We start from the raw sequence: 27,083 nt of genomic DNA, 5'->3' as shown, positions 1-27,083 counted from the left end.
AGTTTGAATCAGGCAGCAGTGGTAAGAGGAAAAAAGACTGAACTGAAAAATGTGTTGAGCAGGCTCCTGGTTCCTGTTTTGGCCACTATGGGTTGGACTTCTGAAAGTGACTGTATGTCTCTGGGTCTCAGGCGCCTTTCTCTCTCAAGTAAGGTGTTCTTTTACATGATCTTGAGAATTCTTTGTTGTGCTGGGCTTCAGTGTCTTTTCTAATATTCGTGTAACAATAGTCTACCCACTTAATAGGGCTTTTATGTGGACTAAATTAAATAGCAGATAGTGTTTTTTTCAGCACCTGTTACTTAGTAGCTGAAATGGTCCAGAGTCACTATCTTACATGATTCAAGGTCTCAGTAGCTGAAATACAAGAGGAAAATTCAAGTGCAGTGTGCCAGACATCTAACATTGTTTATCTAATAAAACCATTCTACTGGATAAGTGGAGGTTATCCATATTTTCCATATTCAAGTTTAAGAGGAAAAGACAAAAGCACCTCTGCATCTGCCATTACATTCCTCTCAGAGCAGAAACCAACTTTGCCTGTCTGTGTCGGTGTTACAGACCAACTTTTAGAAAATCAGTGTTTGTGAGGCTATCAAAACTTGCTAAAGAGGGAATTACTAATGGTTCTAGAGATTTGCTCGGATTTACTTACAGTCACTAGGAAAAGCACCTCCCCACCCCCCGCCAGCCCAGCATAACCCGCATAACGCCCACCCACACTGCGGCACTGGACACTCTGGGGATGCGGGGCTATTCCGTGAGTAGCCGCTAAGGGGAGCTGGACGCTGGACCGCCCTAGCCGTTGCCACGACAACGGTGGGCGCGCAGCCTGGGGAGCCAAGTGCCGGCTAAAGCAGGTGTCGGATTGCAGTGCGCTCGCGGATGTTCCGGGATTGCTTTGAGCCCTGGAGCTTCTCACAGAGTCTGGCTACTGACCCTCCGCTTCCCTCTCGGACAGCTTCCTAAACCGGCGGGGACGCACTGAGTGAAAATGGTCCACCATTCAGGCTCGATTCAGTCCTTTAAACAGCAAAAAGGTCAGTGGGAGTATTGGTCCCCCCTCCCTGTGGGCGTCACGTCCCCCTCTGCATGCCCTTGTAGTTGTGTAGGAGCACCCTTTCCAGGCTAACACGACGCAGAGGTGGAGAATTACGTGAAGTTAAAAAAAATTGTTCTTTTTCTTAATGCCTCTTCACTCTGCATCCGAGATGAGTCTGATTTCTGAGCCTCCGCACGGTCTCTGGGAGAAGCGGAATTCGTCATTTCGGGGACTTGATTTAATGTATATCTCTGCTAAGTCTGTTTCAATGCATTGCAGTAAACCAGCTTAGCAGTGTTGTCCTATCAACTCAATCGAGCTTTGAAGTCAGAAATACTGGACAAGGTTTGCCCCAGTCTGTGATTCAAATGTCTAATAAGCTTCACATAAGCAGATTTCCTATTTGAGATGCTTTTACACAATCCTAGGATAAATGAATTTTTGGACAGTTCCAGAAGTTGGCCTGTTGAAGGGGCTCTGAAACTTTCTGGAAAACTTAATGTTTCCTGTGTCCTACGCTTGTTTCTGGGTTCAGGTTTTTGCTATTGTTGGTAGGTTCCTCTTGTAGGGCCTTTATATTATCTCTCTTAGCTTCTTCAAGTTTCTCTCTGGATGCAGTGATGAGTCTATATGTTCATAGTCAAATCAAGATTTTTTTTCCAAGTTATTTTCACCCTTTTGTCCTTGTTCCTTATTTTATTTAAAAGGCTTTTCATAGAGCACATGTATTTTTGGATATATTTGCAGTTTTCTGGAGTTTGTCCAAAAATTATTAAACAACATAATTGCCATCTTATTGAATTAATGGTAATTATGCCGTAGTTCACCATATGGTACCTAAGATATGTGAATTATGGAATGGTAAATTTGCTCATGCAAAGTGAAGTAAATCTTTAAATATTCCTACTCCCTCCACCCAGATGTTATTCATATGTTTTTTGGTCAACAGTTATTTCTATGTAGATCATTGTAGCCTTTTTTGAAGCAAAAACTGGTGAATATACAAGAGGTACTTTAGTAGGGATGTCTGCTTTAGGCAGAACATTGGACTGAGTGAGCTTTGAATTCCATAATTTTATACTCAGTTCAAGTCCAAGTTCTCTAGGTTCTTTTGCAAATATGTTGAAATTGGGAATGCAGTGAGAGACTGTCTGGGTAGACAGAAATTTCAGCTACTATGCAGTTCTGCTTTAAGGTAAATCTAAATGTTCCAAACAAAATTCAGTTGTTCAAGACATTGTATTCTCTTTAATCATTATTTTCAACACATACAGCTTTCACAATGAAGACAATTATAGGAACTTTACATCAGCTTCATACAATTAATATCTTCCTATCATGCATGGCTATGAGTGACTTATTTATGGGACCTGGAATCTTGAAATGGCCCCCACACAACTTACTATGTGTGGGCACATACTGTATTTTTACGAGCAAATAATTGCCAACTTTAGGACCAACTGTCATTGCTCAGAGTGATGAAAAATTATGCAATTCCTGGAACTTCATATTGTTTCCTTTATGATGCATTATGAGCCATTTATTTTCAAATCCTTCTTTACTTTTTGGCACGGAAGGCAACTGTAACAGAAGGATAAGCTGGAGAGGAGGGATGGGGAAGGAAGCTCCATTAGAGTGGTTCTGGTTAAGTGCTTTTTAACCCAGAATGGGCGCTCCGAAAAGACATAACCAAACTCAGGATTAGCTATGTGAATTTTACAACGAAAGGGGAGCGAAATACTATTCTAGATGCTTTCTAACCCAGGAGGCATAGGACAGAAAACTTTTAGGGGTGCTTTTCACCATAACATTATCCTGAAAACTGCATGTTAAAGTGGAGAAAATTCTGTACTGGAACTCTGGAGTCCTAAGTTCTAAACTCGCCTTTGTAACTAGCTTAAAAACCTTGAGCAAATTGTTTAACTTCTTTGGACTTTGCTTCATATATAAATATGAAAAGATTGAACACCTGACCCCTATGGCTTTCCTCTGTTGTATGGGAAGGGTAAGTGCAATGTGACAGCAGAGGTGATTTTTTTTCCTAGATCAGAGGAAAGCCCTGCTTTTAGCTCACTTTTGGGAAATAATTTAGCTTAGCAAACTAGTTTATGGAGATTATTTTTGTTTTGATCAAGTGATATCAATGTCTTTTTTTATTTTAATTTTAACTTTATAATACCTAGAAATAGCCCGAGATATCCAGAAAACATCATTATTATAAAACGTGAAAAACAGATACCCTCAATAATTAAACTCTCAGCAGGCTTGAAGATGTTCCCATATGTGAGAAATGCATAGTAATCAATCATAGACCAAATTCCTTCACTGATACTATTCAGTGTTTTTAAATAAATCAATATAGAAGCCAGAAAAGTTATCTGTGAAATAAAATACTATATTCAAAACCAAATTTCTCCTTAAGTTAATCTATGATTTTATGTTCATTTTTGGCTTTGGATTTTAATTCTACATGTTCTAGTTATGTTCTTTAATATCTCAAAGCCTCAATCATCACCTCTGTAAAATGAAAATAATAGTATGTATGTTGCAAAGTTGTAAGGTACTTAGCAGTTTGGCACACAATCAGGGTTCAAAGATATAGTAAATAATAATAATAGTTATTATTCTTCTTCCCGGGCTTATATCTTTTCTGACTTCTTAGGAGTAAAAGAAACCCTCAGTGGCTTCCTTGTAATTGGTTAATCTTTATGCCTTAGTCTCAATCCATTTGATTACTTTGGGGTTTTCTTAAGGAAAACTGGATCCCAGACTACTGAAGGATTCCTTACAATGGTCTTAAATTACAATCACAAACTACTCAACTCATATGCCCAGCCCTCAGAAAACCTTCCCCCAAATTCCCATAGATTAAATTTAGATATTCAATTCTTTTCATAATTTTAAAATTCCATTGCAAATAAATTGCATTTATTCGCTATCCACTCAACCCAGATTTAGCAGGCTCTTCCTATATGCCAGGCACTGTGCTTAGCGGTGGCATTATCAAGAACACTTTCATTCCTGAACCTATTACTGCAAAAACCTCCTTCTTCAGACAGCTCTGTATGGTAGGAAGTCTGAGAGGTTTGCTAAACACAGCCTTTATGTGAATTATAGGCAACTTTCCAATTTTCTAGGAAGATGATGACGTTTTGTTTCCTGGCAATGCCAGTTAAGTTTAGTTTTCTGAACAAAAGACATACATATATTTTTGAATTTTAATTAAATTCCAGTTGGTTTTATTAAGAGGCATAATAAGCTAGGAAATAAAAAGTAAGAGTCCTCAGCTGGAGTAAGGGGTATGGAGATGGGATTATCCCATACTTTCTTTATTTCTGAAGTCCCCAAGGTAAATTGAAGTGTACTGTGCTTACAGACCACTGGGAGTATGTGTTTGCCTTTGCCTGAGCACATGTTGGAGGAACATATTAGCCAGCAAATCAGCAGTGATTCCTGGTGAAGGTCCGGTTGTGCTCCCCAGCCTGGCTTGCTCTGCTTCACTTGACTTAAAATGGACTCATGTGTCATACAAGAGTGGGCGAGAAAAAGACAGTGTTAGTTCTGGCTTCTGGTGGGTGTTATTTACCAATACAGCTAGTAAGACTTTCAGAGAAACCATAGGTCACATCAAACACAGCCTGCCCCAAAAAGCTTGGGTGTAATGGGATCAGTTGAAGCTGTTAAGTGATTCATCACTGTCCTAAAGGACATTTGGTTAAACATGAAAAGAGTGTTTTTTCATATTTCCATAGAATCAAACAGTTCCTACTCAAATAGTGGTTTAATAATAATAATCGTTACACTTATATGGGAATTTGCAGACCTCAAAGCACTGTCATTCTCTTTTTCTCAAAATGAAGTATTTGCTCTTGCAGAGGCCCACCTGTAGAGCCTCTTAGCAGCCAGCCTGCTGTGTGCTCAGTTCCTACTTCACAAGACCCAGAAGGGACAATGTTGGGGGAAATGCCTAGTTTTAGAATCTCTGATAACCACTCTTTAACCCCTTTTCCCCTTCCCTGATATTTTTAGGATGTAGAATCTTCCTATACTCTTACCCTGGTGAAACCAGAAAAAAGTCCCAAGCCATTTTATACATTGACATGTGCATTCACACATGTGTATTAACTCTCCCTGGTATTTTGAGTCTTTATTTATGACTGAAGAAGAGAAAGCATTGTCTTTTGTTAAAATACTTCCCAGCTATATAGGGAAAAAAGCTGGGTGAGGTATTTGAGGGTCAGAAATTATACTGACTGGTACTCAAGTACTGCTGACTGGTACTGAGGCTGGTACTAAGTATTAACCAGGATCATCAGAAAGGATAGAGTGTCTAATCTGATTGAGAGCCCCTCAAGTCTTCTGCTCCTTCTCTTAAATTTCACTCTTCCTTTTCTTTCCCTCCATAGAGAATTTCCTAGATATTTATAACTCCAGTTCCCCATTGATCATCTCCTAGAAGGTGTGAGTCAACCTATGAAAAGAATATAGAGATATTTCAGTCCAAAAAGCAAATATGTGTGTCTGGGATCATTTCTTTAAAAAAAAAATCCTGTATGCCTTAAATGGCTTGTAGGAATTACTGTAAGAACATTGATATTTAAAAACAATAACTTTGAATTAGCAACAATACTATATATTATGTGATAAATATACATCTTATATTCAAGAATGAAGAGAAGTGATAAAGTTTAAAATAAATTACATCCAAAGAATTATAATGTAAAAATGTGAATATTTTAAAGCTATCTAGAAGTTCATTTATCTAAAACCTCACATTTTCTGAGCATTCTCGAAAGTTTTCATTTGAGTCTATAATTTAATAATATACTATATACATGAATGTTACTGGAAAAAAAATATTGGGGGTTGATGATTACAGTTGACCCCTGAACAACACAAGTTTGAATTGTGTGAGTCCACTTATATGTGGATTTTTTTCAGAAGTAAGTACACAGTACTACACGACCTGCACTTTGAATCCACGGATGCAGAACCACAGATACAGAAGGACCAGATACATGAAGGCCAACTATAAGTTAGATGTGAATTTCTGACTGTGGGGATAGTCAGCACCCCAAACCCTTGTATTGTTCAAGGGTCAACTGTATATAAATCAGCCTATCAAAAGAAACCTTTGAGAAAGCAGAGAAAAACTCAGCCTTCTTATGTTTATTTTTTTATAATTGTTTAGAAGTTTAGAAAGTGTTACTATTTGCAGATTAATATAAAGTAGTTATGCCTTGATGAAAAGAGCATTGACTCAGAGTTCCCTGTGACTGAATCTTGTCTCCACCTCTGTAACTTTGGGTATTTACCTTTCCTGAGCCATAGGTTCCTTATGCAAAAGTCTGGGGTGGTAATCCTCATCTCTCGGGAATGTAGTGAGAAATAATAATGAGGACAACAGCAGCAGCAGCAGCAGCAGCGGCGGCAGCGGCGGCAGCTAATACTGTGGGACTGTTACTACTGCCTGCATTCCCGAGAGCCGAACAGCACACTGCATGACTTCATACTCACTACAGCCTTCGTAGTTAGATACGTAATTTTGCCTGTTTTCAAGGTGAGGGTTGAGGTTTAGATGTTTCGTGCATTGCCAGGTTAACTCTTTTTTTATTTTTACTGAAGTATAGTTGATTGATTTACAACATTTTGTTAGTTTCTGGTGTACAGCATAGTGTTATACTTGTATATTTTCATACATATATATATATATTCTTTTTCATATTCTTTTTCATTATAGGTTATTACAAGATACTGAATGTAGTTCCCTGTGCTGTACACTAGGACCCTGTTGTTTGCCTATTTTATATATCTAATCTCAAACTCCTAATTTATCCCTACCCCCCCTTCCCCTTTTGGTAACCATATATTTGTTTTCTGTGTCTCGGAGTCTCTTTCTGTTTTGTAAATAAGTTCATTTGTCTTTTTTTAGATGTCACATATAAGTGATATTATATGATATTTGTCTTTGTCTTACTTCATTTAGTATGATAATCTCTAGGTCCATCCATGTTGCTACAAAGCCAAGTTGACTCTTAATGATTGGTAGATCTGGGGTTTGAATACAGCCCTCCCTGACTGCAAAATTTGCCTTTCTAACTGCTCTACATTCCATAAGGAAGCCTAGTTGCAGCAGTTTCTTCAGAAGACAAAAAAATGTAAGTAACTTGAAGGCTTCTCACTCCCATCTGATTTTTCACCACAGAGGTCTGTAGCTTGTCCCCTTTTTATACCTCTTCTCTGCAAAAATAGCAGAGTTCAAGGGAGAGTTCTACAATCTGAGCTTGGTCGTAGATCCTTTCTGTGGCCTTAGTGAAATGAAAACCTTAGGCAGAATAACCTCCATGAGCCCTTCTGACACTATAGTTCATCAGGTTACAGAAGTGTGAAATCATATTCTAAACCTGGCAGAGCATTAGTACAACCAACACAGCTGTCCTTTCATTTGTTGCCTTTTCTCCTCCATTGCACCACAAAGCAGCAATTACTTTAAATTCTGGTTGGTTTCAACTCAACAAGCACGTAAGAAGCCTGCACCAGCTGCAGGATGCAGGTTCACCAAACATGAGGCCCCATATTCACATCCTCACTATCGCTGAGATGTAGTTGGCCATGGAGAGGACTTTTCTGCAGGTAAGTTAGGTGGATGTGAAAGTACATTGCTGAAAGTATTTTTGCAAATGCACTGTATTAGTCCTGGTACACTTTATCATTTATCATAGAAAGTTGGTAGGCTGACCAAAAGTCATATCTTAAAAATAACTCCTAAAACTGTATATATTTTACGTTTGGCTTCAGAGCGCTATTAACAGTGATTTGGGGGTGGAGGCATGGCAGCTTTGCAGTATGCACAAGTTCTGGCTTAAACACAGTTTCCATCACTCACTGGTATCTTGAGCAATTTGTTTATCTACCTAGCTCATTTCCCGAATTTGTAAGAGCTAAAGAATCACCTAGAGTTCTTGTTAAAATGCAAATTCTTCAGTGTCTCCAGACTTGTGGAATCTCACCTCCAGGGGAGGAAACTAGGAATTCTTTACAAACATGCATCTTATGGGATTCTTACAATTTCCATTTGAGAAAAAATTTTGCAAAAAAAAAAATATATATATATATAACTGTGTAAGCACAGAGTGAGATAATAGATTTAAGTGAGTGGACTAAAATAAGTTATAAATAGATGATCTCTGGTATTAGTAGAGGCAAACCATATAGATTGACTGAGCTGTATAGATGCATTTAGTACTACAAAAATACAACCTTAGTGTGTTTCTAATACTAATTATGACTCCACAGTTCTCCCTTTTTCAGATTTGATGAGGTTCCTAAATGGGAATTACTGTCTGGTTTCTTACTGGACACCTTAGTAAATGAGTTATTAAACATGTGAGGAAGTGCTCTAAGACTTTGTCTTCAGTTGTTTTATCATGACCTTTGTAAATACCCCAAATGCTGTCAGTTCTTTATTTTTGCTCTAGGTATTTTAGTTCCTATTTTTTTTACTATATAAATTTTTGCAAAAGGAGAAGCTTTGGTGAATACTCTCTCATAATGACAAGTCTCAGAATAGCTTTTTAAAAATTAAAATACATGGTAAAGTTTACTGTTCTCCTAGATATATATATATATATATATATATATATATATATAGGGAAGATGTGTGTTAGGCTTGTTTTTTTTTTTTTAATAATTCAGTGCCATAATTTAATGTCAGTGTGAGAAAGGCAATGTGTGAAATAAGAAGCAGGGATATGGAATCACACAGACTGTGTTTGAATCTTAAGACTATTACATAGTGAGTGATCATGAGCAAACTAATTTCAGTGGGTTTCAATCCCCTTACTTATGAAATCAGAATAATAATAAGTGCTACTATTAAATTTTTATTCTTTACCATATACTGTTTAAAGTGTTTTTGCTTGTAGTGACTCACTTAATCTCCATAAAGAGACATTTCTATTAATGTAATTTCATAGGTGAGGAAACTGAAGGGAAGGGAAGTTAAGCAAGTGTTCAAGGCCACAGGCCTAGTAGTGATGAACCTACAATACCAATCTGTCAGGTAGAAATGTTACGAAAATTAGCACTTCTGTATCCTTAGTTCCTCCTACAGGGACTGCTGTATAGTAGGCTCAGTGCTTTGTAAATAATGTTTTTATTAAACACCATTAACTCTCTACTCTGATTCCAAATCAATGAAGTTGAAGATTGTCTGTTATTCAGTACAGCATTTTTGCTCTTTACCTACGTAGTTTCCACTACTCACTTGGTTGCAGCAACATTTCCCAATTCGTTTTTCAAATAGTTCTCCCAAAGTTTAGCTGATTGCAACTGACATTAGCTCAATTTAGATACATTCAAAAGACATGATAATACATATGATCTATGAACTGGTGGATCTCACAGACACAGTGGTACACTTGCAGTCAGTGGTACACTTACAGTCTACTTGCCTAAAATTACCTTGACTACAGAACTAATACATTAGTGCAAGATGGCCTTAGACTTAAGAGAGAGATAAATGGTCAAAAAGTTGAGTGCAAGAGTCAAACATCTTGGGTTCAAATGATGCTTCTGTATGATTTGCTATGTATGATTGTATGATCTTTGCCATCATTTTTACTTCTCTAAATTGCCCTTTCCCTCTTATATAAATTGGGGCTGATAGGGTTATTTTGAGGATGATTTTTTATAGTGCATCATAAAAAATAATAAATTTACCAATTTGACTCTCCCCTTTTTTGCTACTTTTTCTGATTTTAAAAAATTCTAAGATATTCCAGGATGATTTATGCTTGAGTGTAGATGTTCCTCCAAAATGTAGATTAGGAAAATTCTAATGTAACACACTTCCCTTACAGCTCAGTACTTATGCCACAGTTTAAAAGATATGAACTTATCTATGAATTTCAACATAAGAGGGTTTAAATTTAGAAAACAAAATTATCTAAAATAATCCATATATAGTTAATTTATGAATTTGCATTTATTTCTAATATAACATTAATAAGTTATGATTATTTATGATAAAAATTATAAAATTATAAAAATTATAGAACAATATTATTCATGGAATGAAAATATGGAAAATGTAACTAAAAAGAATTTTACTTGAATAAATAGGGTTCAAATTACATCTTTCTCCTCTTTACATGTTGTGTCTGTTGTAATACAAAATAAAAAGATTTTAGACATCCATAACTGAAAGTAGACAAAAAATTGGGGGTAAAACAGTAAATTCAAAGTTCCTTACTAAGGAAAATAGTCTTTGGCATAATATCTCTTTTGGGTCACTAATATTTTGAATGATACTTCTCTATTTCTCACACATTGCTCCAAGATGAGTGAGTTAGTGGTGTGTATCACATTCAACAGCTTTTATTAGTCATAAAAGAAATGAAGAAATCACCTACTCAAAGGCACTTATGACCATTTAAACAACATTACTCTAGAATTTAGGTCACAATAACAGTTATTTTAGTGTATAGTCCATATAAGTTCATGTTTTGCAAAACATTTTATATGCTATAAAATACTGTATAACTATATGAATAATGAATGTATATACAAAGATATTCTGTCTAAATATTATGTTTAAGACATAATTATTAGAGTTTTTCTCATATAATCTGAGACCTGCATGGTGCTTGAGTACCACATTGTCTTTAAGAATGACCTGTTTTGTGATAACTCACAGAGAAAAAAATGTGACAATGAGTGTGTATATGTCCATGAATGACTGAAAAATTGTGCTGAACACTGGAATTTGACACAACATTGTAAAATGATTATAAATCAATAAAAAATGTTAAAAAAAATAAAATAAAATATACAGAATCAGCAAAAAAAAAAAAAGAATGACCTGTTTTAATTGAAGTATAGTCAGTTACAATATGTCAGTTTCTGATGTACAGCACAATGTCCCAGTTATGCATATACATAAATGTATTTGTTTTCATATTCTTTTTCATTAAAGGGTATTACAAGATATTGAACACAGTTCCCTGTGCTATACAGAAGAAACGTATTTAAATCTATTTTTAAATATAGTGGCTAACATTTGCAAATCTCAAACCCCAAATTTATCCCTCCCCAACCCCTTTCCCTGGTAATAATGGCATGTTTTAATAAGAAGAAGTAAAAAAGGGATGGGGAAATTCTGAACCTTTCTGTGCTTCAGACCTTGTCTTGAATAAAACCTTTCATAGCCAATGGGAAATGTCACAGTAAAGGCTTTCTCTAAAACTATCTGATATTTCTTCCTTTAACCAAGATAAAAATCCCTGACGTGAATAGTACCCAACATATATAAAGCTAAATTTATTTGAATTTTATTTCTGCCAAGAATATTTTGGGCCAGATATAAATCTGTTCTTCATATTCTCAGTAAATGAAGAGATGTTACCAAGTGTTCATTGAACACTTTAAAAATACCTGTCTTACAGCCTTAGAGGATTTGTAATTGAACTTACTATGTGTGAGACGCATCACCATGAGGTTAATGTGCATGAACTCATCTAATTCTCCTTGAAAACCCATCAAAGAAGGTACCGTCATCTTTATTTTACAGATAAGGAAATTGAGGCACAGTGTTTACCCAGTAACATGAGTGTCCAGCACAGCTGAACTTTAAACTAACAATATGGTTGTGTAACTTGTTCTCTAAAACAGTATAAAAGTTTTATTAAGGTGGATAAAAGGAGCTGATAATGGTTCAGGGCCTACTGTGTGTCTGTTGATGTGCTAGTCATTGTATACATGCTATATCACACAATTTATATATTTGAGGCAAAAATCTGTTTTACAGGTAGGGAAACAGACTGAGTAGTTAAGTTGCACATGGCCCCAGAGCTAAAACACGGCAACCCTGAGATAAAATCCTATTGACTTGCTAGTAACATGAAATATATTACGTTTAGGAAGTGTTGTTTCTGCCATAAATTACCCCGAAAAAAAACTGGATTAAGAAAAATAGTTTATTAATGAATAGTTATGGTGAACACTCCAGAATATGACTTTTGTGTGCCATGCAAACTGGAAGGATTATGGGTGCTAATGAAATTCAATCAGTAACAAGGTACAGCAGGAATATCAACAAGGAATCTTTGAGAATTTCTGTTACAGAATATATCTCACTTTTTATATGAAGATTTTCTTACCACGTCAGAATGACTCCCTTCCAATCTCATGCTGTTCTGATGCGCCTTCTCCCAGAATACCCAATCTCCTTTAGTCATATATCCTACACCCTACCCTTTCAAATGTGAACTTGATGTTTGTTACATCATTTCCCCTAAATATGAATATTGACTGTTAAGCTTGTGTGTCTGGGGTGGGAAATAACAGGGAACCAGGAGTCAAAATGTTTCTCACCCTAAGCTCCATGATTATGTGTTTCTGTAAATATGTACTGAATATCTGCTATGTTCCAGGCACTGTGCTAAACATTGAAAATACAACAGTTAATTAGATTTGACATCTGCTGAGGAAGCTCTGCTAAAATATATGTTCCTTTCCATCGATACTCACGGTATTTCAACATAGAGCTCTCTCTTAACCAATCATATTTTTTTAAGAAATAACTGTCTGTCATCAGTTTGGACACCAGCATTAGTCATAAAAGTGCTTTTGTGGTCAAGGAATCATTTAAAATTGTGAAAGCAAGCAAAAACTGCTTTAAGAACAGCTATAGTCAGCCTTGTCCTTGTAATAAACTGCTGGGAGCAGATCCAGCATTGAAATTCAGAATATGCTGCCCATATCAATATTTTGGAAGCATTTTTAATAAAATTTCATAGTACCTAATTCTTATAAGGAGGTGGTACAAAATGACAGTTATATACAGAAACTTCCAATTCTTGCTCTATCACTTACTGGCTATCATCCTAATAACTTCAAAAATTATCGAAAACTTGACTCGTTCATCTACAAAATACTTAATTCATGTGGTTGCTCTGAGAATGAAATATGGGATGTAGATGAGGTAATTAGGACAATTCCTAGTGACTAGCAAAGTGCCTGCCATAGAGATGGCAGTCAATAAATAATTAAGCATATTGAGGTTAACCATTCTTGATCATGAAAAATATGAATCTAGTGTTAATGAATAAACAACAGATATTTACTGGGTCTCTAGCAAGTACAAATGCAATATTGGTGCTATAGAGCCGAGAAAGCAAATATCTGTGTTCCAAATAGTCATGCCCCTCTTCTGTCCAAGTCAGATCCTTACTTCAGAATGCTCCTGCACATGGCATCCTCAGGCCAGAGTTCATGTGGAAATGAAATCTTTCTGTCCAACTTGTTATAGAGTCAGGGATTCATTTCCACGTTTTCCCATGGTGAAAACAAGTCAATATAACTTCTTCCTTTACACTTTTCTAGTGGAATAAGGCCTGCCCTTAAGGACAAGGTGGCACGTTTTTCTACTTTTTATTAGCACTTAGGAGAAGGAGATAAAGACAAAAGGAGGGAGAAAAAGAGGAATTAGAATGGAAGAATGTGGGATTATATTTTATGAATAGCTATGAATATAATTCAGTTTTTGCTTTCTTTATATCTTGAAAGTCCAGGTATTGTTTGGCCTATTTGAAAAGTAGTGGACTGTACAATACCTTGTACACCATTGTGTGTTCTATAGGGAGCAAGAAAGGGGTCCTGGGCCAAAAGATCCTGGTTACAATCAGTCAGTAGTCCTCTCTGGCCCTGCTCATTCAGTAGCATCTGCAGAGATGAAGGAAAAGGTATTAAGTGCTCTCCCAGCTCAGTAACATCCCACAATTCAAAAAATACCACTAATTTCACCTTTTATCCCACATTTTCTTTATTTATTTAACATGTGGCTTACTTTTTAATAATATATTTTATCTTTTCTTTCCTCCTCGCCTTACTGAATGCCTGTCTTGAAACAAACGTAAACCACAAATTATAAACACTTATGTATATTCTGCCTTAAATACTTTATGAAATGAGGTATTATATAATTAAATAATTAAGCATTATTTATAGTACTCATAATACCACTTATTTTTTGCCAATAGAAAACAATTTTCTTAGGTATAAACAAGGGTTAGATGTATTAAACCTCTAATCCTCTGAAAAGCATATGGCATTCCGTCAAGGATCTCTGACATGTCTTTAATGCCACACTCTTGGAGGCTTAGCTTTAGAATCTAAAAGGGATTTATTTTATAAAGTATTGATGGAACTCTTACCAATATTCTATATTCTGAAGTTTAGAATCTATAAGCTGAGTTAAGCTTAAGTATTATAAAGATGGCCAATTTATACCTGTCCTTAAGAGGGTCACAATAATTGGAATAACAAACATTAAATAAAACTTTTGACCTAAACTTCTGTTTATCATATATTTATAGTTAAGTCCTCCCGGTTTTGAATGAATCTTGAACATGACAGAATCACTCATTTTTTCATATTTTAATTTGTTCACTCATTCAGTGAATTTTACTAGGCATTGGGGAAGATACAAAGAATTTAGAGGAAAAAATCTGAAGAGATCTTTACTCTTCAAGATCTGACATTCTTATAAGGAGACAGACAGCTAGGCAAATGTAGATAACAGGGGAGTGGGATAAGAATGCTAATGGGATGCACACCAGGTAAGATGGTAACATGGGAGAAAGGACCCTAACTTAAATGAGGAGATGAAATTATCAAGTTCTTGCTTTTTTTTTCACTTCATTTCAAGACATTTTACCAAGAGGTCCTGTGATTGTTAATATTAGTATAGAGGTTTATGAAACTGAAAGGAAGTCATGAGCTTTTTGTTATGAGAGTGGATTCTTATGTTAAGAAATTCTGTTTTGTTGATTAACAGACACATTATTAATCACTCCCAACTCAGAATTTGTTTTGTTTCATATCATGCACTTAATCCTTAATTTGTGCATCATTTTAGTACCACAGTTACAAAATTACTTTAAAATATCATACAGTTGCTTTATTACTTCTCATTCTTTCATCTTTGCTGCTTTGTTCAAATATCACAATTAATTTTATAAAATCAGGGATATACACCTTCCCAGTCAGTTTATCTTCTCTCTTGTTAGTGTCATCGTTTTTGTTCTTTTTTTTCCCCTATATTCTGGTAGTGCTGCTTAAGATTGTCTTCTCTGTCAATGATTGAGCTTATCTATCCATGAGTAGATTTTGTTATTTCTTCAAAAAGCATTTTAAATGTTTACCAACAAATTATTAGCAACCCTAATTATCTCCTCCATTTACTCTACTCAGTTTTCATTTTTTGAGCTATAACAATTTTTTGAGAGCATTATTTTTATTTAAGGGAAAATTTTAGTTGTTGTCTGTGTTTTATTTGCTTATAGTACCATGTTTTTACTCTTCTTCAACCTTTGAAACATATTATTTCCTCTTGTATTGAAAAAAAGAATAAGCATTTTCATTAGTTCTATAACATAATTTCTAATTCTCATTCTTAATGAAGGAGAGGTCTGAACAAGCCAGGAATTTGACCCAAAGCAGTTGAGAGGATTCTTCCAGTCATTACTCTCTCTTATGCTCCAGTCAGATCTTAAAATGGATGGCTGTTTGCTCTCAGTTCATTCTCCAGTGCAGTGACCTAGAATCTTGAGATGATGTAGGGAAGAAGCAGGTCTTTGGGAGGTTTCCTTTGTGCCATTTTTTTTTTTTTTAAGTGTTTGTTTAGTTAGCTATGCCTCTGGCCACATTGACTAATGAAATTTCTTTTTGGCTTGGTTTCTACTTTAGGCACATGGTGTTTTTGTCTGATTCTTTTCTGTTTCTGTTTCCTACTGTATCAAGGTAAACCCAGTAGGATCAATGGTCTGTTTTGCATACATGCTTTGTATGGTATGGTGTATGGATCACAGTTTGTTTTTCATGTGACTATCCAATTGTTCCAACACCATTTGTTGAAAATAATATATATATATATATATATATTTTTTTTTTTTTTTTAATCTGAACTGCCTTTGCAATTTGTCAGAAATCAGTTGTCCGTACGTATGTGGCTCTGTACTGAGCTATTTCTGTTCCATTGCTCTACCTATCAACCTTTATACCAATTTCACACTGTCTTGATTACTATAGCTTTATAACACATATTAAAGTTCAATGTTACTCCTTATTTGTTCTTTTTTCAGTGTTCCTTTAGCTATCTATACTATGTTATTTGCATTTTCATATGAAGCTTAGAATAAGTTTGTTAATGAAAAAGAATATGAAAACGAATATATGAATATATGTATGACTGGGACATTATACTGTACACCAGAAATTGACACACTGTAGCTGACTATACTTCAATTTAAAAAAATCTGTTAAAAAAAAAAGAAAGGAAAAAAAAAAGAAGTTTGTGAATTTTGACTGTATAAGCCTGTTGAAATTTTGATTGAATCCACAGATAAATTGGGAGAGAAATGGCATGATAACAATATTAATACTCTTGACTTACAATATGGTATGTCTGTTTAATTTTTATAATTTCTTTTTCATTGTTGTTTTTGGGATTTGTTGAACTTATATATGTGAATTTATAGTTTCTACAAATTTAGGAAAAAATGTGGCCACTAGTTTTTCAAATACATTCCCTTCCCTTTTCTGGTCTACAGTTACACATAAATTAGGCTTCATGAAATTGTCCCACAACTCATCTGTGCTCTCTTCATTTAATTTTTTTTCTTCTCCTGTGTTTAATTTGGAATTGTTTCCATTGCTACATGTTCAAATCCACTGATGTTTTCCTCCTTCCATAATTCTTGTTAATCTTATTCAGTGTATATATTTTTTTACACAATGTTGGTTTTATCTCTATAAGTTCAATTTGTGTCTTTTTTGTGATCATGCCTCTACTTCATAAAAGTATGGAATTAAGTTGTAATAAATATTTTAATGTCCTTATTTGCTAATTCTGTCATATGTGTCAATTCTGGGTTAATTTTGATTAATTGAATTATCTTGTCGTTATGTTTCAGATTTTCCTGGTTTTCTCAATGCCTAATAATTTTGGAGTTTTTTGGGAAACCAGACACTGTTAACTTCACATTGTTGAATTCTGAACATTTTCATATTACTGTAAATATCCTTGAGCTTTGTTCTAGAAGACAATTCAATTACTTGGAACTACTTTGATTATTTTATGTCTTGCTTTTAAGTTCTGTGAAGTGGGACCAGGACAGTACGCAATCTAGTTATTTCTCACTATGGAGGCAAAACTTTTGGATCTTGAGGGTTTCTGGTCTAGCTAGTGGGAACAGACACTGTTTCCTGAAATGTATGAGGACTATGTACTGAAATCTCTTACTTATTTTGAGTGGTTCTTTCTCTGGGCTCAGGAAGTTTCTTCACATACACATACTCATCAACACTATCCTGAAAACTCAAGCAGATTTAGCAGGTTTCTGGAGTTCTCTCTTTATGCAGTTCTGTCCTCTGTTGTACTCTGACCTGCAAACACAAAGCACCTTGGTATCCCTAGACTCTTTTCTCTGTTTCTTCTGCCAGGGACGCTACTGAACCCTGATTGGATTCCCTCTTGGTGAAGCCTGTCTTGGAAACTCTCAGGACAATACATTGACAGAATCATAGGGCTCACCTCATTTGTTACCCATTTCTCAGGGATTATATCACTTGGTGTCTAATCTCTAGTGTCTTGCAGACCATTTTTTCAAGTGGGAAACTATATCCAATCCCCATTGGTCTATCTTGATCAGAGTATAACTATATCTAATATGTATGTGTGTATGAATATAGAAAAAATGCATATATACCATAAATGCATATAAATGTAAATTAAATGTGTATATATATATATAACTTTTATATTTAAGCATAAGGAAGTATAAGTTGTATAAATTAAATATGATACAATTTAAGTTCTACTATCTATTTGTTGTTTATTCTTCCTAGCATCCTATTCTTGAATTGAGGATACAAAATCTTTTCAATCTTTTTAAATTTCTCTGAAAATTTTAATTGACTCTTTTTTGGCTTTTTATAAGATACTTTCCTCCCTTGCCCCCCTCTTTTTTTTTTTTTTTTTTTTTAGCATACTGCATTGCTTTTGTTAACTCTGTTTATTTTTTTTAACTATGTATGTTTTCCTTCTGTCTTTCACTTTGCAGACTTTCTTAAATATCCACAGATCCCTGGCTGGACCTGAGGCTCCAAAGAGTCATGTGCAATGTCTGTAGGCTGGGCCTGGTTCTGGTGAACTTTATTATATAGTCATGAATATGTCATGAAGATGGGATGTACAGCCTGGAGGCTACAGTTAATAGTAATATATTGCATATTTGAAAGTTGCTAGGAAAGTAAGTCTTAAAAGTTCTTATCACAAGGAAAGAAAATTTGAAACTATGTATGATGACAGATATTAACTGGATTTGTTGTAATCATTTAGCAATATACACAAGTATTGAATCATTATGTTGTACATCTTAAACTATTACAGTGTTATATGTCAGTTACTCCTCATTAGAGAGAGAGAGAGAGAGAGAGAGAGAGAGAGAGAGAGAGGAAGGTCCTGCATTACTTGTGTAAATGCAACTTCACCTCTAAATTTTATCCTGTTAAGCTTCAAATTCAACATGTGACTACATTTTATACTTGTTTACGAGAAGCCAGGAAATACCATTTTAATTTAACGGCTGTTTTAACTATATCAGAGGTCAGTGCTTATAGCCTAGATGATGAAAAGCTGTTGTTTGAAATGAGAGATATCCAAGTCCTTGTGAGTATTGTTAAGAGTTCCATGGTCTAGAGAAAAAGACTCATGATTGCTTTTGGAAGTGTCTTGTATTTGCAGAGGTTTGGAAAATATTAGATTTATTTTTCATCTCAAATATCTGATGACATTTGATTGTTTCAGGCTTGTCCTCCGCCACAGCAGAACAAAAAGAGACAGAACTTTGAAGAGATCTGTTCTTTATTGTAATGTTTGTGATGAAACATAATTGCAGTTGACACGGAAATGTGACTTAACTGCCTTTTGTAGTATAGCTGATGATGTAATTGTAATGATTTATCTGAACTCTTGTTTGTCCTTCTCCCTTGTGAGTGCCAGGTGAAAAGAGTAGAGATCATTTGCAGTAAATGTATTTATTCTGAAGGAAAAGCAAAGGGATGCTAATTAGACTTTTGGTGTCAGCTGCCAACTCTGGTGCCTGCTATCCAGATGATTTAGAAGGCAAGATTTCTGAAAATGTTTTTCCAACTACTTTAAGCATGTCCTAAGTAGCACAGTGGGAACTACTTACAAAAACATCAGTAAATATTCATCTTTAGTCCTTTGACACTGATTTTTTTTTTTTTACAATAACCCCCTATTTCTTTAAGATTTCCATCTTCTCTCCATAGGTAGTTGCCTTCTGACTCTGCCTGTGGATGGTAGACCCTGTTTCAGATCTTTGTAAAATACCTGTTTTTCTCCTTCCATTTATCTCCATTAGAATTTAGCTGAACTGTTATCAATTATTTGGACTTACTCAGTGACTGATTCACAGATTCAGGAGAGTTAATGGAACTGTACATTACTCTCTTCATTTACCATTCGCTCCTTCAAATAGGAGTTTTTAATATAAGGATGACAAATGTGACTCGGATTGTAGTTTCTCTCACTGAGCCCATAACAAAAATTTCTCATTGACAGTAGGCCATTAATCTTGAGTCAAATCACAGACTCATTTTTCTCATGACAGTGCACCTAACCACAATCAATCATTAAAAATCATTTTTCCATTTTTTCTTTGAAACAAAATAATGATAAACATTTTGTGTTCCTACTGGATGTTGGAGTCGTGTGTATTTCATCTCTAATTCTCACAAAAACTGCACAAGGTAGATTGTGTTTTTCCATCATTCAGTTATGGAAATTGGAGCTCTGAAAGTTTATGTAACTTAAATTCAGATTGTTATTTGTGAACTCTAAAACATCTCTACCTGACCCTGAAATCCCTCTTGTTCCATTAAGCAAGCCAGTTTGTCTCAAAGAAATGACTGATGGCAAACAAAGCCTGCAAGTTTTGAGCAGATGGCTTTGTGATAGTTATGAAATCATGCTAGCTAGGGCTGACCCCAACAGAGGAATCTCACCATTGATTTTAAATGTGTGAATAAATTGTGCTTTCTGTATATGCCTCAGACTATCAGTGCTTTTGGTATATTATCAGATTATCTCCTAAATTAATTTGATTTTGTGGGGGAAGGAAGTACCTCCATGTGAATTCCAGAATAACATTACACTGTTTTTCACTGTTTTTTTTCAAATATTTGTTAAGCAAATATTAACAGATTATTTCATATTTTGTTAGTTGCTATATTTCTGAATTAACTTACATAAGTTTGCTTGTCAGTCTCTTCCTTGAGGGAAGGTGTCATTTGAAACCTCTTTATAATTTTATTCTCAGCATCAATGGTACTTCACACATAGAATATGTTTAAGAAATCTTTTTAAATGACTAGTTAAATGAATGATCTGGAATCTTCCCTCAAGACTCTTAGAGCTCAATTGCTGGACTAAAAGATGCTTGTATCAGTCAAGAACAAATGATAACTGGATATTTGTACTACAGTGAGTAACATAATTTATTAAATGCATTTGTTAAGAGAATGGGAAACCTCAGTGGATTGACATAGTTGGGAATGTCATCATTCCCATTAAATTTAAACTTGTGAATATCTAAGAGAGAGAGTTCTCCCATCATTCAGATGAGGAAAATGCCCTATAGAGATTAAATAACTTCCCATAAATCATTCTATAGTTAATGGCAGAACACAGACTCATCAGTTAATCCATGTGCAAATCTTCATTGGTTTCCATTTTAGGATTTGTATTAGTCAGGATTCTGCTTAGCACTGGCATCACAAAATAGCATAGACTGGATGAGTTAAACAACAGAATTGATTTCTCATTATTCTGGAGGCTAGGAGTCCAAGATCAAGGTGTCACAGATTTGGTTTCTCCTGAGGCCCCACTCCTTAAGCTTATATGTGGCCAATTTCTTTCTGTTTCTACATGGCGTCTTTTCTCTGTACGTGCATCCTTGTGTCTCTTCCTCTTCTTATAAGAACACTAGTTTTATTGGATTAGCTCCTCACTCATAATGCCTTAATTACCCCTTTAACAGCCCTATCTCCAAAGGGAGTCACATTGCAGGTTACAACTTCCTAACAGAATCTTGGGGGTACATGGTCCAGTTCAGTCCATGTGAGGGTCCAAGTCTGTGCTTTCTGAGGATATGTCCTTGGGGTTGTTTTCATATTCTTGAGGCAAACTACACTCTTTACTAATGAATTTATTTTCTTTAAGTATCCCATCAGCTTCAGTTCTTACTGATAACTATATTTCCTTCATGTCCCCCAGTGTAAGTTACAGAAAGAAAGAGAGATGAAGCAAATTGTCTTAACCCATCTCTCAAAGGAAGAAGATATCATAAGTCTGAGAAGAAAAGAGATTGTCTTTTCAGAGTCCAAGTGCCTACTTTTGGTCCCTTCGGCCATGACCAGGACAGTCCTTTTTTAAAGAACTGGCTTTATAGTAGGGATTGGGGCATATTAATTTGTACTGTTACTTAGAAGAGGTGGGCTAGTAGAAACTGTAATTAGTATCTGTGGTACAGATATTTTAATTACATTCTTTTGTGTAGTTTCAATATGACAGTAGATGCTGCTGTCTCATGTGGGTGCACTTAGCTCCAGGGTCTTGAGCTGGAGCTCCAAATCAAATAAGCTAAAAAAAGAGATTTTTAATTGTGTTTCTTCTTCTTCACAGAATGGATCTTTTAGCAAAAGTATTCCCATCTCTATGTGTCTGACCCCTGTTTGCCTTGAGGATCATCCAGAAACATAGAGGTTGGACCTACTTCTTGGGCTTGATAAAATCTCACTGGTTCAACAGTATACCCCTTACTAATATTTTCAGCAATTTCTGCAGTAATTCATTGCCATTGGTCCAGAAAAGCCCATTTCTCTTTAATCATTCCTATTTATGCCTTCAAGACCACCATTTAGAGACAGTCTCTCTTTGTATTGATTCTCTCCAGTTGAGATCCTGAATTTTTTAAGTATTAAATTCCACCTGAGTGAGCAACAAACCCTGGTGACAACAAACTCTTGTCCAGAAGTGCTGAGAGAGCGCTCTCCACCTCATCACTGTGAGTACATATATTAATGACAGATAGCCCTTTGGGTTTTACAGAGTAAGCCAGAAGAATCTATGAGCCGTGACTTTCCTGTGATAATTAAAGATTAGCTCTAACATCAGTTTCTGAGTGATCTTTGTGGTGAAGTTTATATCAAGAACCTCAGTATGAATGAATGTAATTTAAAATAAAATACATTTCCTGGAAATGCAGTTGGCAGAGTTCAGCTTCCTTTATTCTTACCTAATTTTGAAATAGTGGAGCATGCCTTTTCATACGATAACAGGGTTCAAAAAAGCACAAAGATCTACAATCATGGCATAGGTAATTTAACCCTCCCCCAAATTTGCAGGGTCAACATTCATAGAATTAAATAAAGTAAGGCCTCATTTATTTTTCTCTTCTACATCAGATAAATGTAACTCTAAAGTAATACATATATTTTAAAATGACATGAATCTCTGTGTGTGTGTGTGTGAGAGAGAGTTTGTGAAGTGTGGCAGGAAGTAGTGAGAATAAAGATGACAATAGAAGCAGAAGCTAAATTCTGAAATACTTATCAGATTTCAGACAGGAATGTAGGAAATCTTTCAAAATGTGTCCTATCCAGAAACATTTAAATGTCAAAGACACTATAACATTTATCTTTGTCATTTTCTAATTTTCAGCTTCCTCCTTCACTCCCTCCACCTCCCTCTCCGCTTTTAAAAATTTTTGTTTCAATTTGAGAGCTCTTGGGCAAACATGTATAACATAAAGCTGATTTTTAAAATATTTTGTGATTTTTAAAATAGGAAGGAACAACACACTGCCAGTGACAGTTTGCTTTTTTCAGCTTTGCTATAATATACTATTTGAAGCTTTTAGGATACCCACCAATTTTAGCTTTTATTTTCGACATGGTCTGATTCTGTTTCTTTAACAATTCCAAATGATATACTCAACTTTATCCTCACGTTCTCTACTCTATCCCTGTGTAAGGAAAGCATCTTTTTCCATTTTACCTTCAAACAATATTGACTGCTTTCGTGTTTACTGTTATTTTCTAAATTGAAATCCTGCTAATTTGGTGTATCATTTAACCATCAAGTGGAACTTATCCTTTGATCCTCAAACAAATTTCAGTTTGTGAACATCATCAGTTCCACCTCCTGCACCCTGCTAATTGCCAAAGAGAAAATGAAATTGAGCCGGTGAACACCTCATCTTTCCACTCCTTCTGTGTACTCAGACTACTCTTTGATGTGAGGCTTCAGTCTGTTCTTGGATGAAAATTAAATTGACCTATTTAGAACAGCATATAAACTAGGAATGATTAACCCCTTAAAAATGGATTACTAGCCTTTTTGTCCTCTCATGATGAAAAATCAGACTTGGGTAAGAGAGCTTAAATAAATGTTATTTTTATTAAACAGGTTACTGCACATTTATGAAAGATCATCAGTCGATGTATTTTCATTTTAATTCAAGTGTGAATCTTTAAGAAACAGTACTTTTAATACTATTTCAGTTATATTTTTAACAAATACTGACTGGTTTAATAAGTGCACCAGACACTGTCCTAAATCCAGCAGTTAAAAAAAAAAATTCTGATTCTCAGTAACTTAGTATTTGGTGACAGAGAGAGACAATAAGGAAAATGCATAATGTACCAGACGAATAGTGACTGATACCAAAGACATAAAGCGGAACCATGAAGTGGTAGAGAAATAGTTGAAAATTTTAGAGAGGTTGACTAGTTCAGCTAGTTCACTAGTTCACTTTAAAAATTTATATTTATATCATAAACATTATCTTTTTCTATATGTTTTTATGGAAATAAGAGCAGTACATGCTTATTGTAGAATATTCAGAAGATGTAAAAAATATAAAAAATAACATAAAAATCATAAACTACTACCTCAGCATTACAACTTTTACCATACTGGTTTATTTTCTTCCAGTTATTTTTCTAGGTCTAGAAGATTTATACATATAAATATATGCATAAATTTATATTTATATACATGTATGCAAACTCAAACACAAAGATGTAAGGATTTGTTGAAAAGTCATTACTATTCACTGTTGATGGTTATATAATATATTGGGTGAGAATTTGTATTTCAGGAACAAACAGTTCTGGTACAAATCTAAGTTCTGTTACTAACTTTGTGATCTTGGACAAGTTATAGATGTGTGTTGATTAATTAAATCTGTAATAGGAATGATTATGGCACCTGGTTCATAGTGTCATAAAGATTAAAAAAGTATTATGCAAACAGACACAAACAGGCACACACACGCACGCACACACACACACAAATGTATAGAACAGTACACAGCACATAGAACTATATAAGAATGAGTTATTAATATAAATTAGTATAAAATTATTGATGAAAAGTGTTGGTGGAAGTGGTTATGCAGATTAGAAGATGGAAGGGCAAGCATTCTACTTTAACAAGTCTTAGTAATTAAGGAACAAGACCCAGTTAATTTTCTAGGAAAGATGATTGAATCCAACCATCCATAAGTCTATGATTTTTCTGACCTGTTTCTCTGACAGGACATATCGTTGCTTTAAATTTTTCTGCAGGTTTAAATCATATTGGTAGGTAATACTTCACCTACCTCCACAGAGTAAAATATACTAAATGATGTCAGTCATACTTGATTCTAGATTCTGAGATTCTAGATTCTGAGAACCTGCTTCCAGGTTCAGAGCTGTGTCATAGGCACTTGTGTTTCCCAGATCGTATAAACCTGTGTAAATTAAAGTAGCAGTAAATGAAGATATATTGTGGAGTGTCTAAAGATTCATATTCCTTTTAGGCTCTTCTCTGTTTCTGGAATCAATCTTTTCTTTTTTGTGGGAGGGAGGGACTTCATCAAATAACAGTTATTCTTTGTATTGTTGTTGCTATATGAGTCATAAAGAAACAAAGGCATCAAATCTTATTTTAGGTGATAAACATCGTATTTAGAAGTTAAAATATGTTGAACATTCATGATTTTCTGTGGCAACGGCAAAGGGAGATGCTTCTCATTCCTGCATAGGAGGCCTGAGAAATGAAAGGACCCACAAGTAGGATATACGGTAGATTCCTGTACACTTATTTTCCTTCAGTGCTTTTGCCTGCTTCTGGAATCAGCCATTATAACTGATTTCTTAAAGATCAGGAAACTTGGTCATTAGGAAGAAACAAATGAAATTCCAATAGAACCAGAAAAAAGAAAATAATCATTTTTACAAGTTAATTTTATATACTTTATTCAGGAAGGCTGCTGAAATTAGCCACTACATTCAAAATTTGGGTAGTGATAAATATGATAGATTCCTGTTCACTAAGAGTATAAAGAGATTCCTATTCTCTTTTTACTCATGAATATAGTTTGGATACATGCCCAGAAATTTGTCCATCTTCATAATAAGTTCTGAATAAATATTTGGTCTTTGGTGGAGAAATTAATACTAAGTCATGAATGAAGTGAGTGGATTATTGCTGGCTACAGCAAGTCATGTTATTGGTCAGTGATTCTGATGTGTATCTGTTATTTGGTATGATTGTGGATTGAAGAGCTAGTGGTGAAGTTCATACTTTATTCAGCTATACAGTTAATATCTCATGGTAAGAATTTTTTAATTGTGTTGTTAGGGAACTGGTTACTTAATTACGTTGTAGATATTGAGATGTATCCATTTGAGAGCCATGCAAAGCAAAGATTACCTGTGTCATTACTGAAGAAATGGACTAGAAAACTATGTCCTGCAAATGGAGCCAAAAACTCTTGTTTGTCTTGGCTGCTGCTCAGTGAGGAGGAAAACAAAAAGCTTACTCTAAAAATTCATAAATCCATCCTAGATTTTATAAATCACAATAAACTCAATGTGTGCAACAACAAACCACAATGAGCAAGAATTGGCAAAACTTAAACACGCCCAAGGACTTCAGGTTCAAATTATCAAACGTAGAATATTACAGTATTATTTATCTGTAAAGAAATAAAAGGAATGTTTGAAAAGTGTCAGTACAGAGACCACAAATAAAAAGAACATGTCTGAAAAGGAAGCACACAGCGTCTTGATTTATAAACATATAAGCATCGTCTTTAAAGTTCACTGTTAAACTACAAAATCTACATATATGAAGAGGACTAATAAATTGGAGTATAAACCTGAAGATAATTACAAAATATAATGGAAAGCAATGAGTTAGAAATATAAAGAATAGGCTAAGATATGGAGAATATAATGAAAACTTTTAACAGATGTCTAATTGGAAATCTGAAAAAGAGAATAGGGAAAATGAGGGAAGCTTCCAGAATTGTTAAAAGATAATCACTCTTCAGTTTCAGGAAATCCAGTGAATACCAAACACATAAATTAAAATAAATATACATCTAGACATACTGTAGTAAAACTGCAGGATATGAAAAAAGGGAAACTCTGAAAAGCATCCCAAAGAGAAATGATTACCTACAAATGAACAGTAATTAGACAGAGAGCTGACTTCTCAAGAACAAAGGAAGCCATTAGACTGTGGTACATACGTGCAAACTGTAAAGAAATAATAGTGGTGAACTTTACACTCTGTGACAAAGCCATCTTTCAAAATCAGCTGTGAAATAAAGATACTTGCAGACAGTCAAAAACTGAGTTGGTTACCAAGAATTATTCAGTAAAGGACATTCTGTAGAATGATTCAATCAGAAGAAAAATACCCAGATTGAAGGCCTAAAATGAAAGATAAAATGCAGAATAAAAAAAAAAAAAACGTGGATAAATGTAAACAAATAATAATATGTTTATTATCTTGAGTTAGTAAATAAATGTAAATCAAAACTAATGGACAACAATACCATTTGAAGATAGCAGGATCTAGCCCTAGAAAGATGTGAGGAAAGAGCTATTACAATTA

General features: G+C 34.8%; 1 protein-coding gene across 4 annotated transcripts in view; it reads left to right on the top strand.

Moving 5' to 3' along the window:
- The window catches only part of ANO3 (anoctamin 3), a 360,413-nt gene that overhangs the window by 120,386 nt on the left and 212,944 nt on the right, over window positions 1-27,083 (top strand). Inside the window, exon 1 of one of the 4 annotated variants that reach the window (XM_064492496.1) lies at window positions 860-1,040. The exons of the other annotated variants lie outside the window; for them this stretch is intronic. Within the exon in view, the coding sequence (XP_064348566.1) occupies window positions 995-1,040 (46 nt within the window). The 5' untranslated portion in view covers window positions 860-994. Of the gene's footprint in view, window positions 1-859; window positions 1,041-27,083 lie in introns of those variants that run through there. 4 annotated transcript variants of the gene reach the window in all.

The sequence above is a fragment of the Camelus dromedarius genome, chromosome 12, assembly GCF_036321535.1.
Source record: "Camelus dromedarius isolate mCamDro1 chromosome 12, mCamDro1.pat, whole genome shotgun sequence".
Classification (NCBI taxonomy): domain Eukaryota; kingdom Metazoa; phylum Chordata; class Mammalia; order Artiodactyla; family Camelidae; genus Camelus; species Camelus dromedarius.
This window is presented reverse-complemented; position numbering and strand designations above follow the sequence as displayed.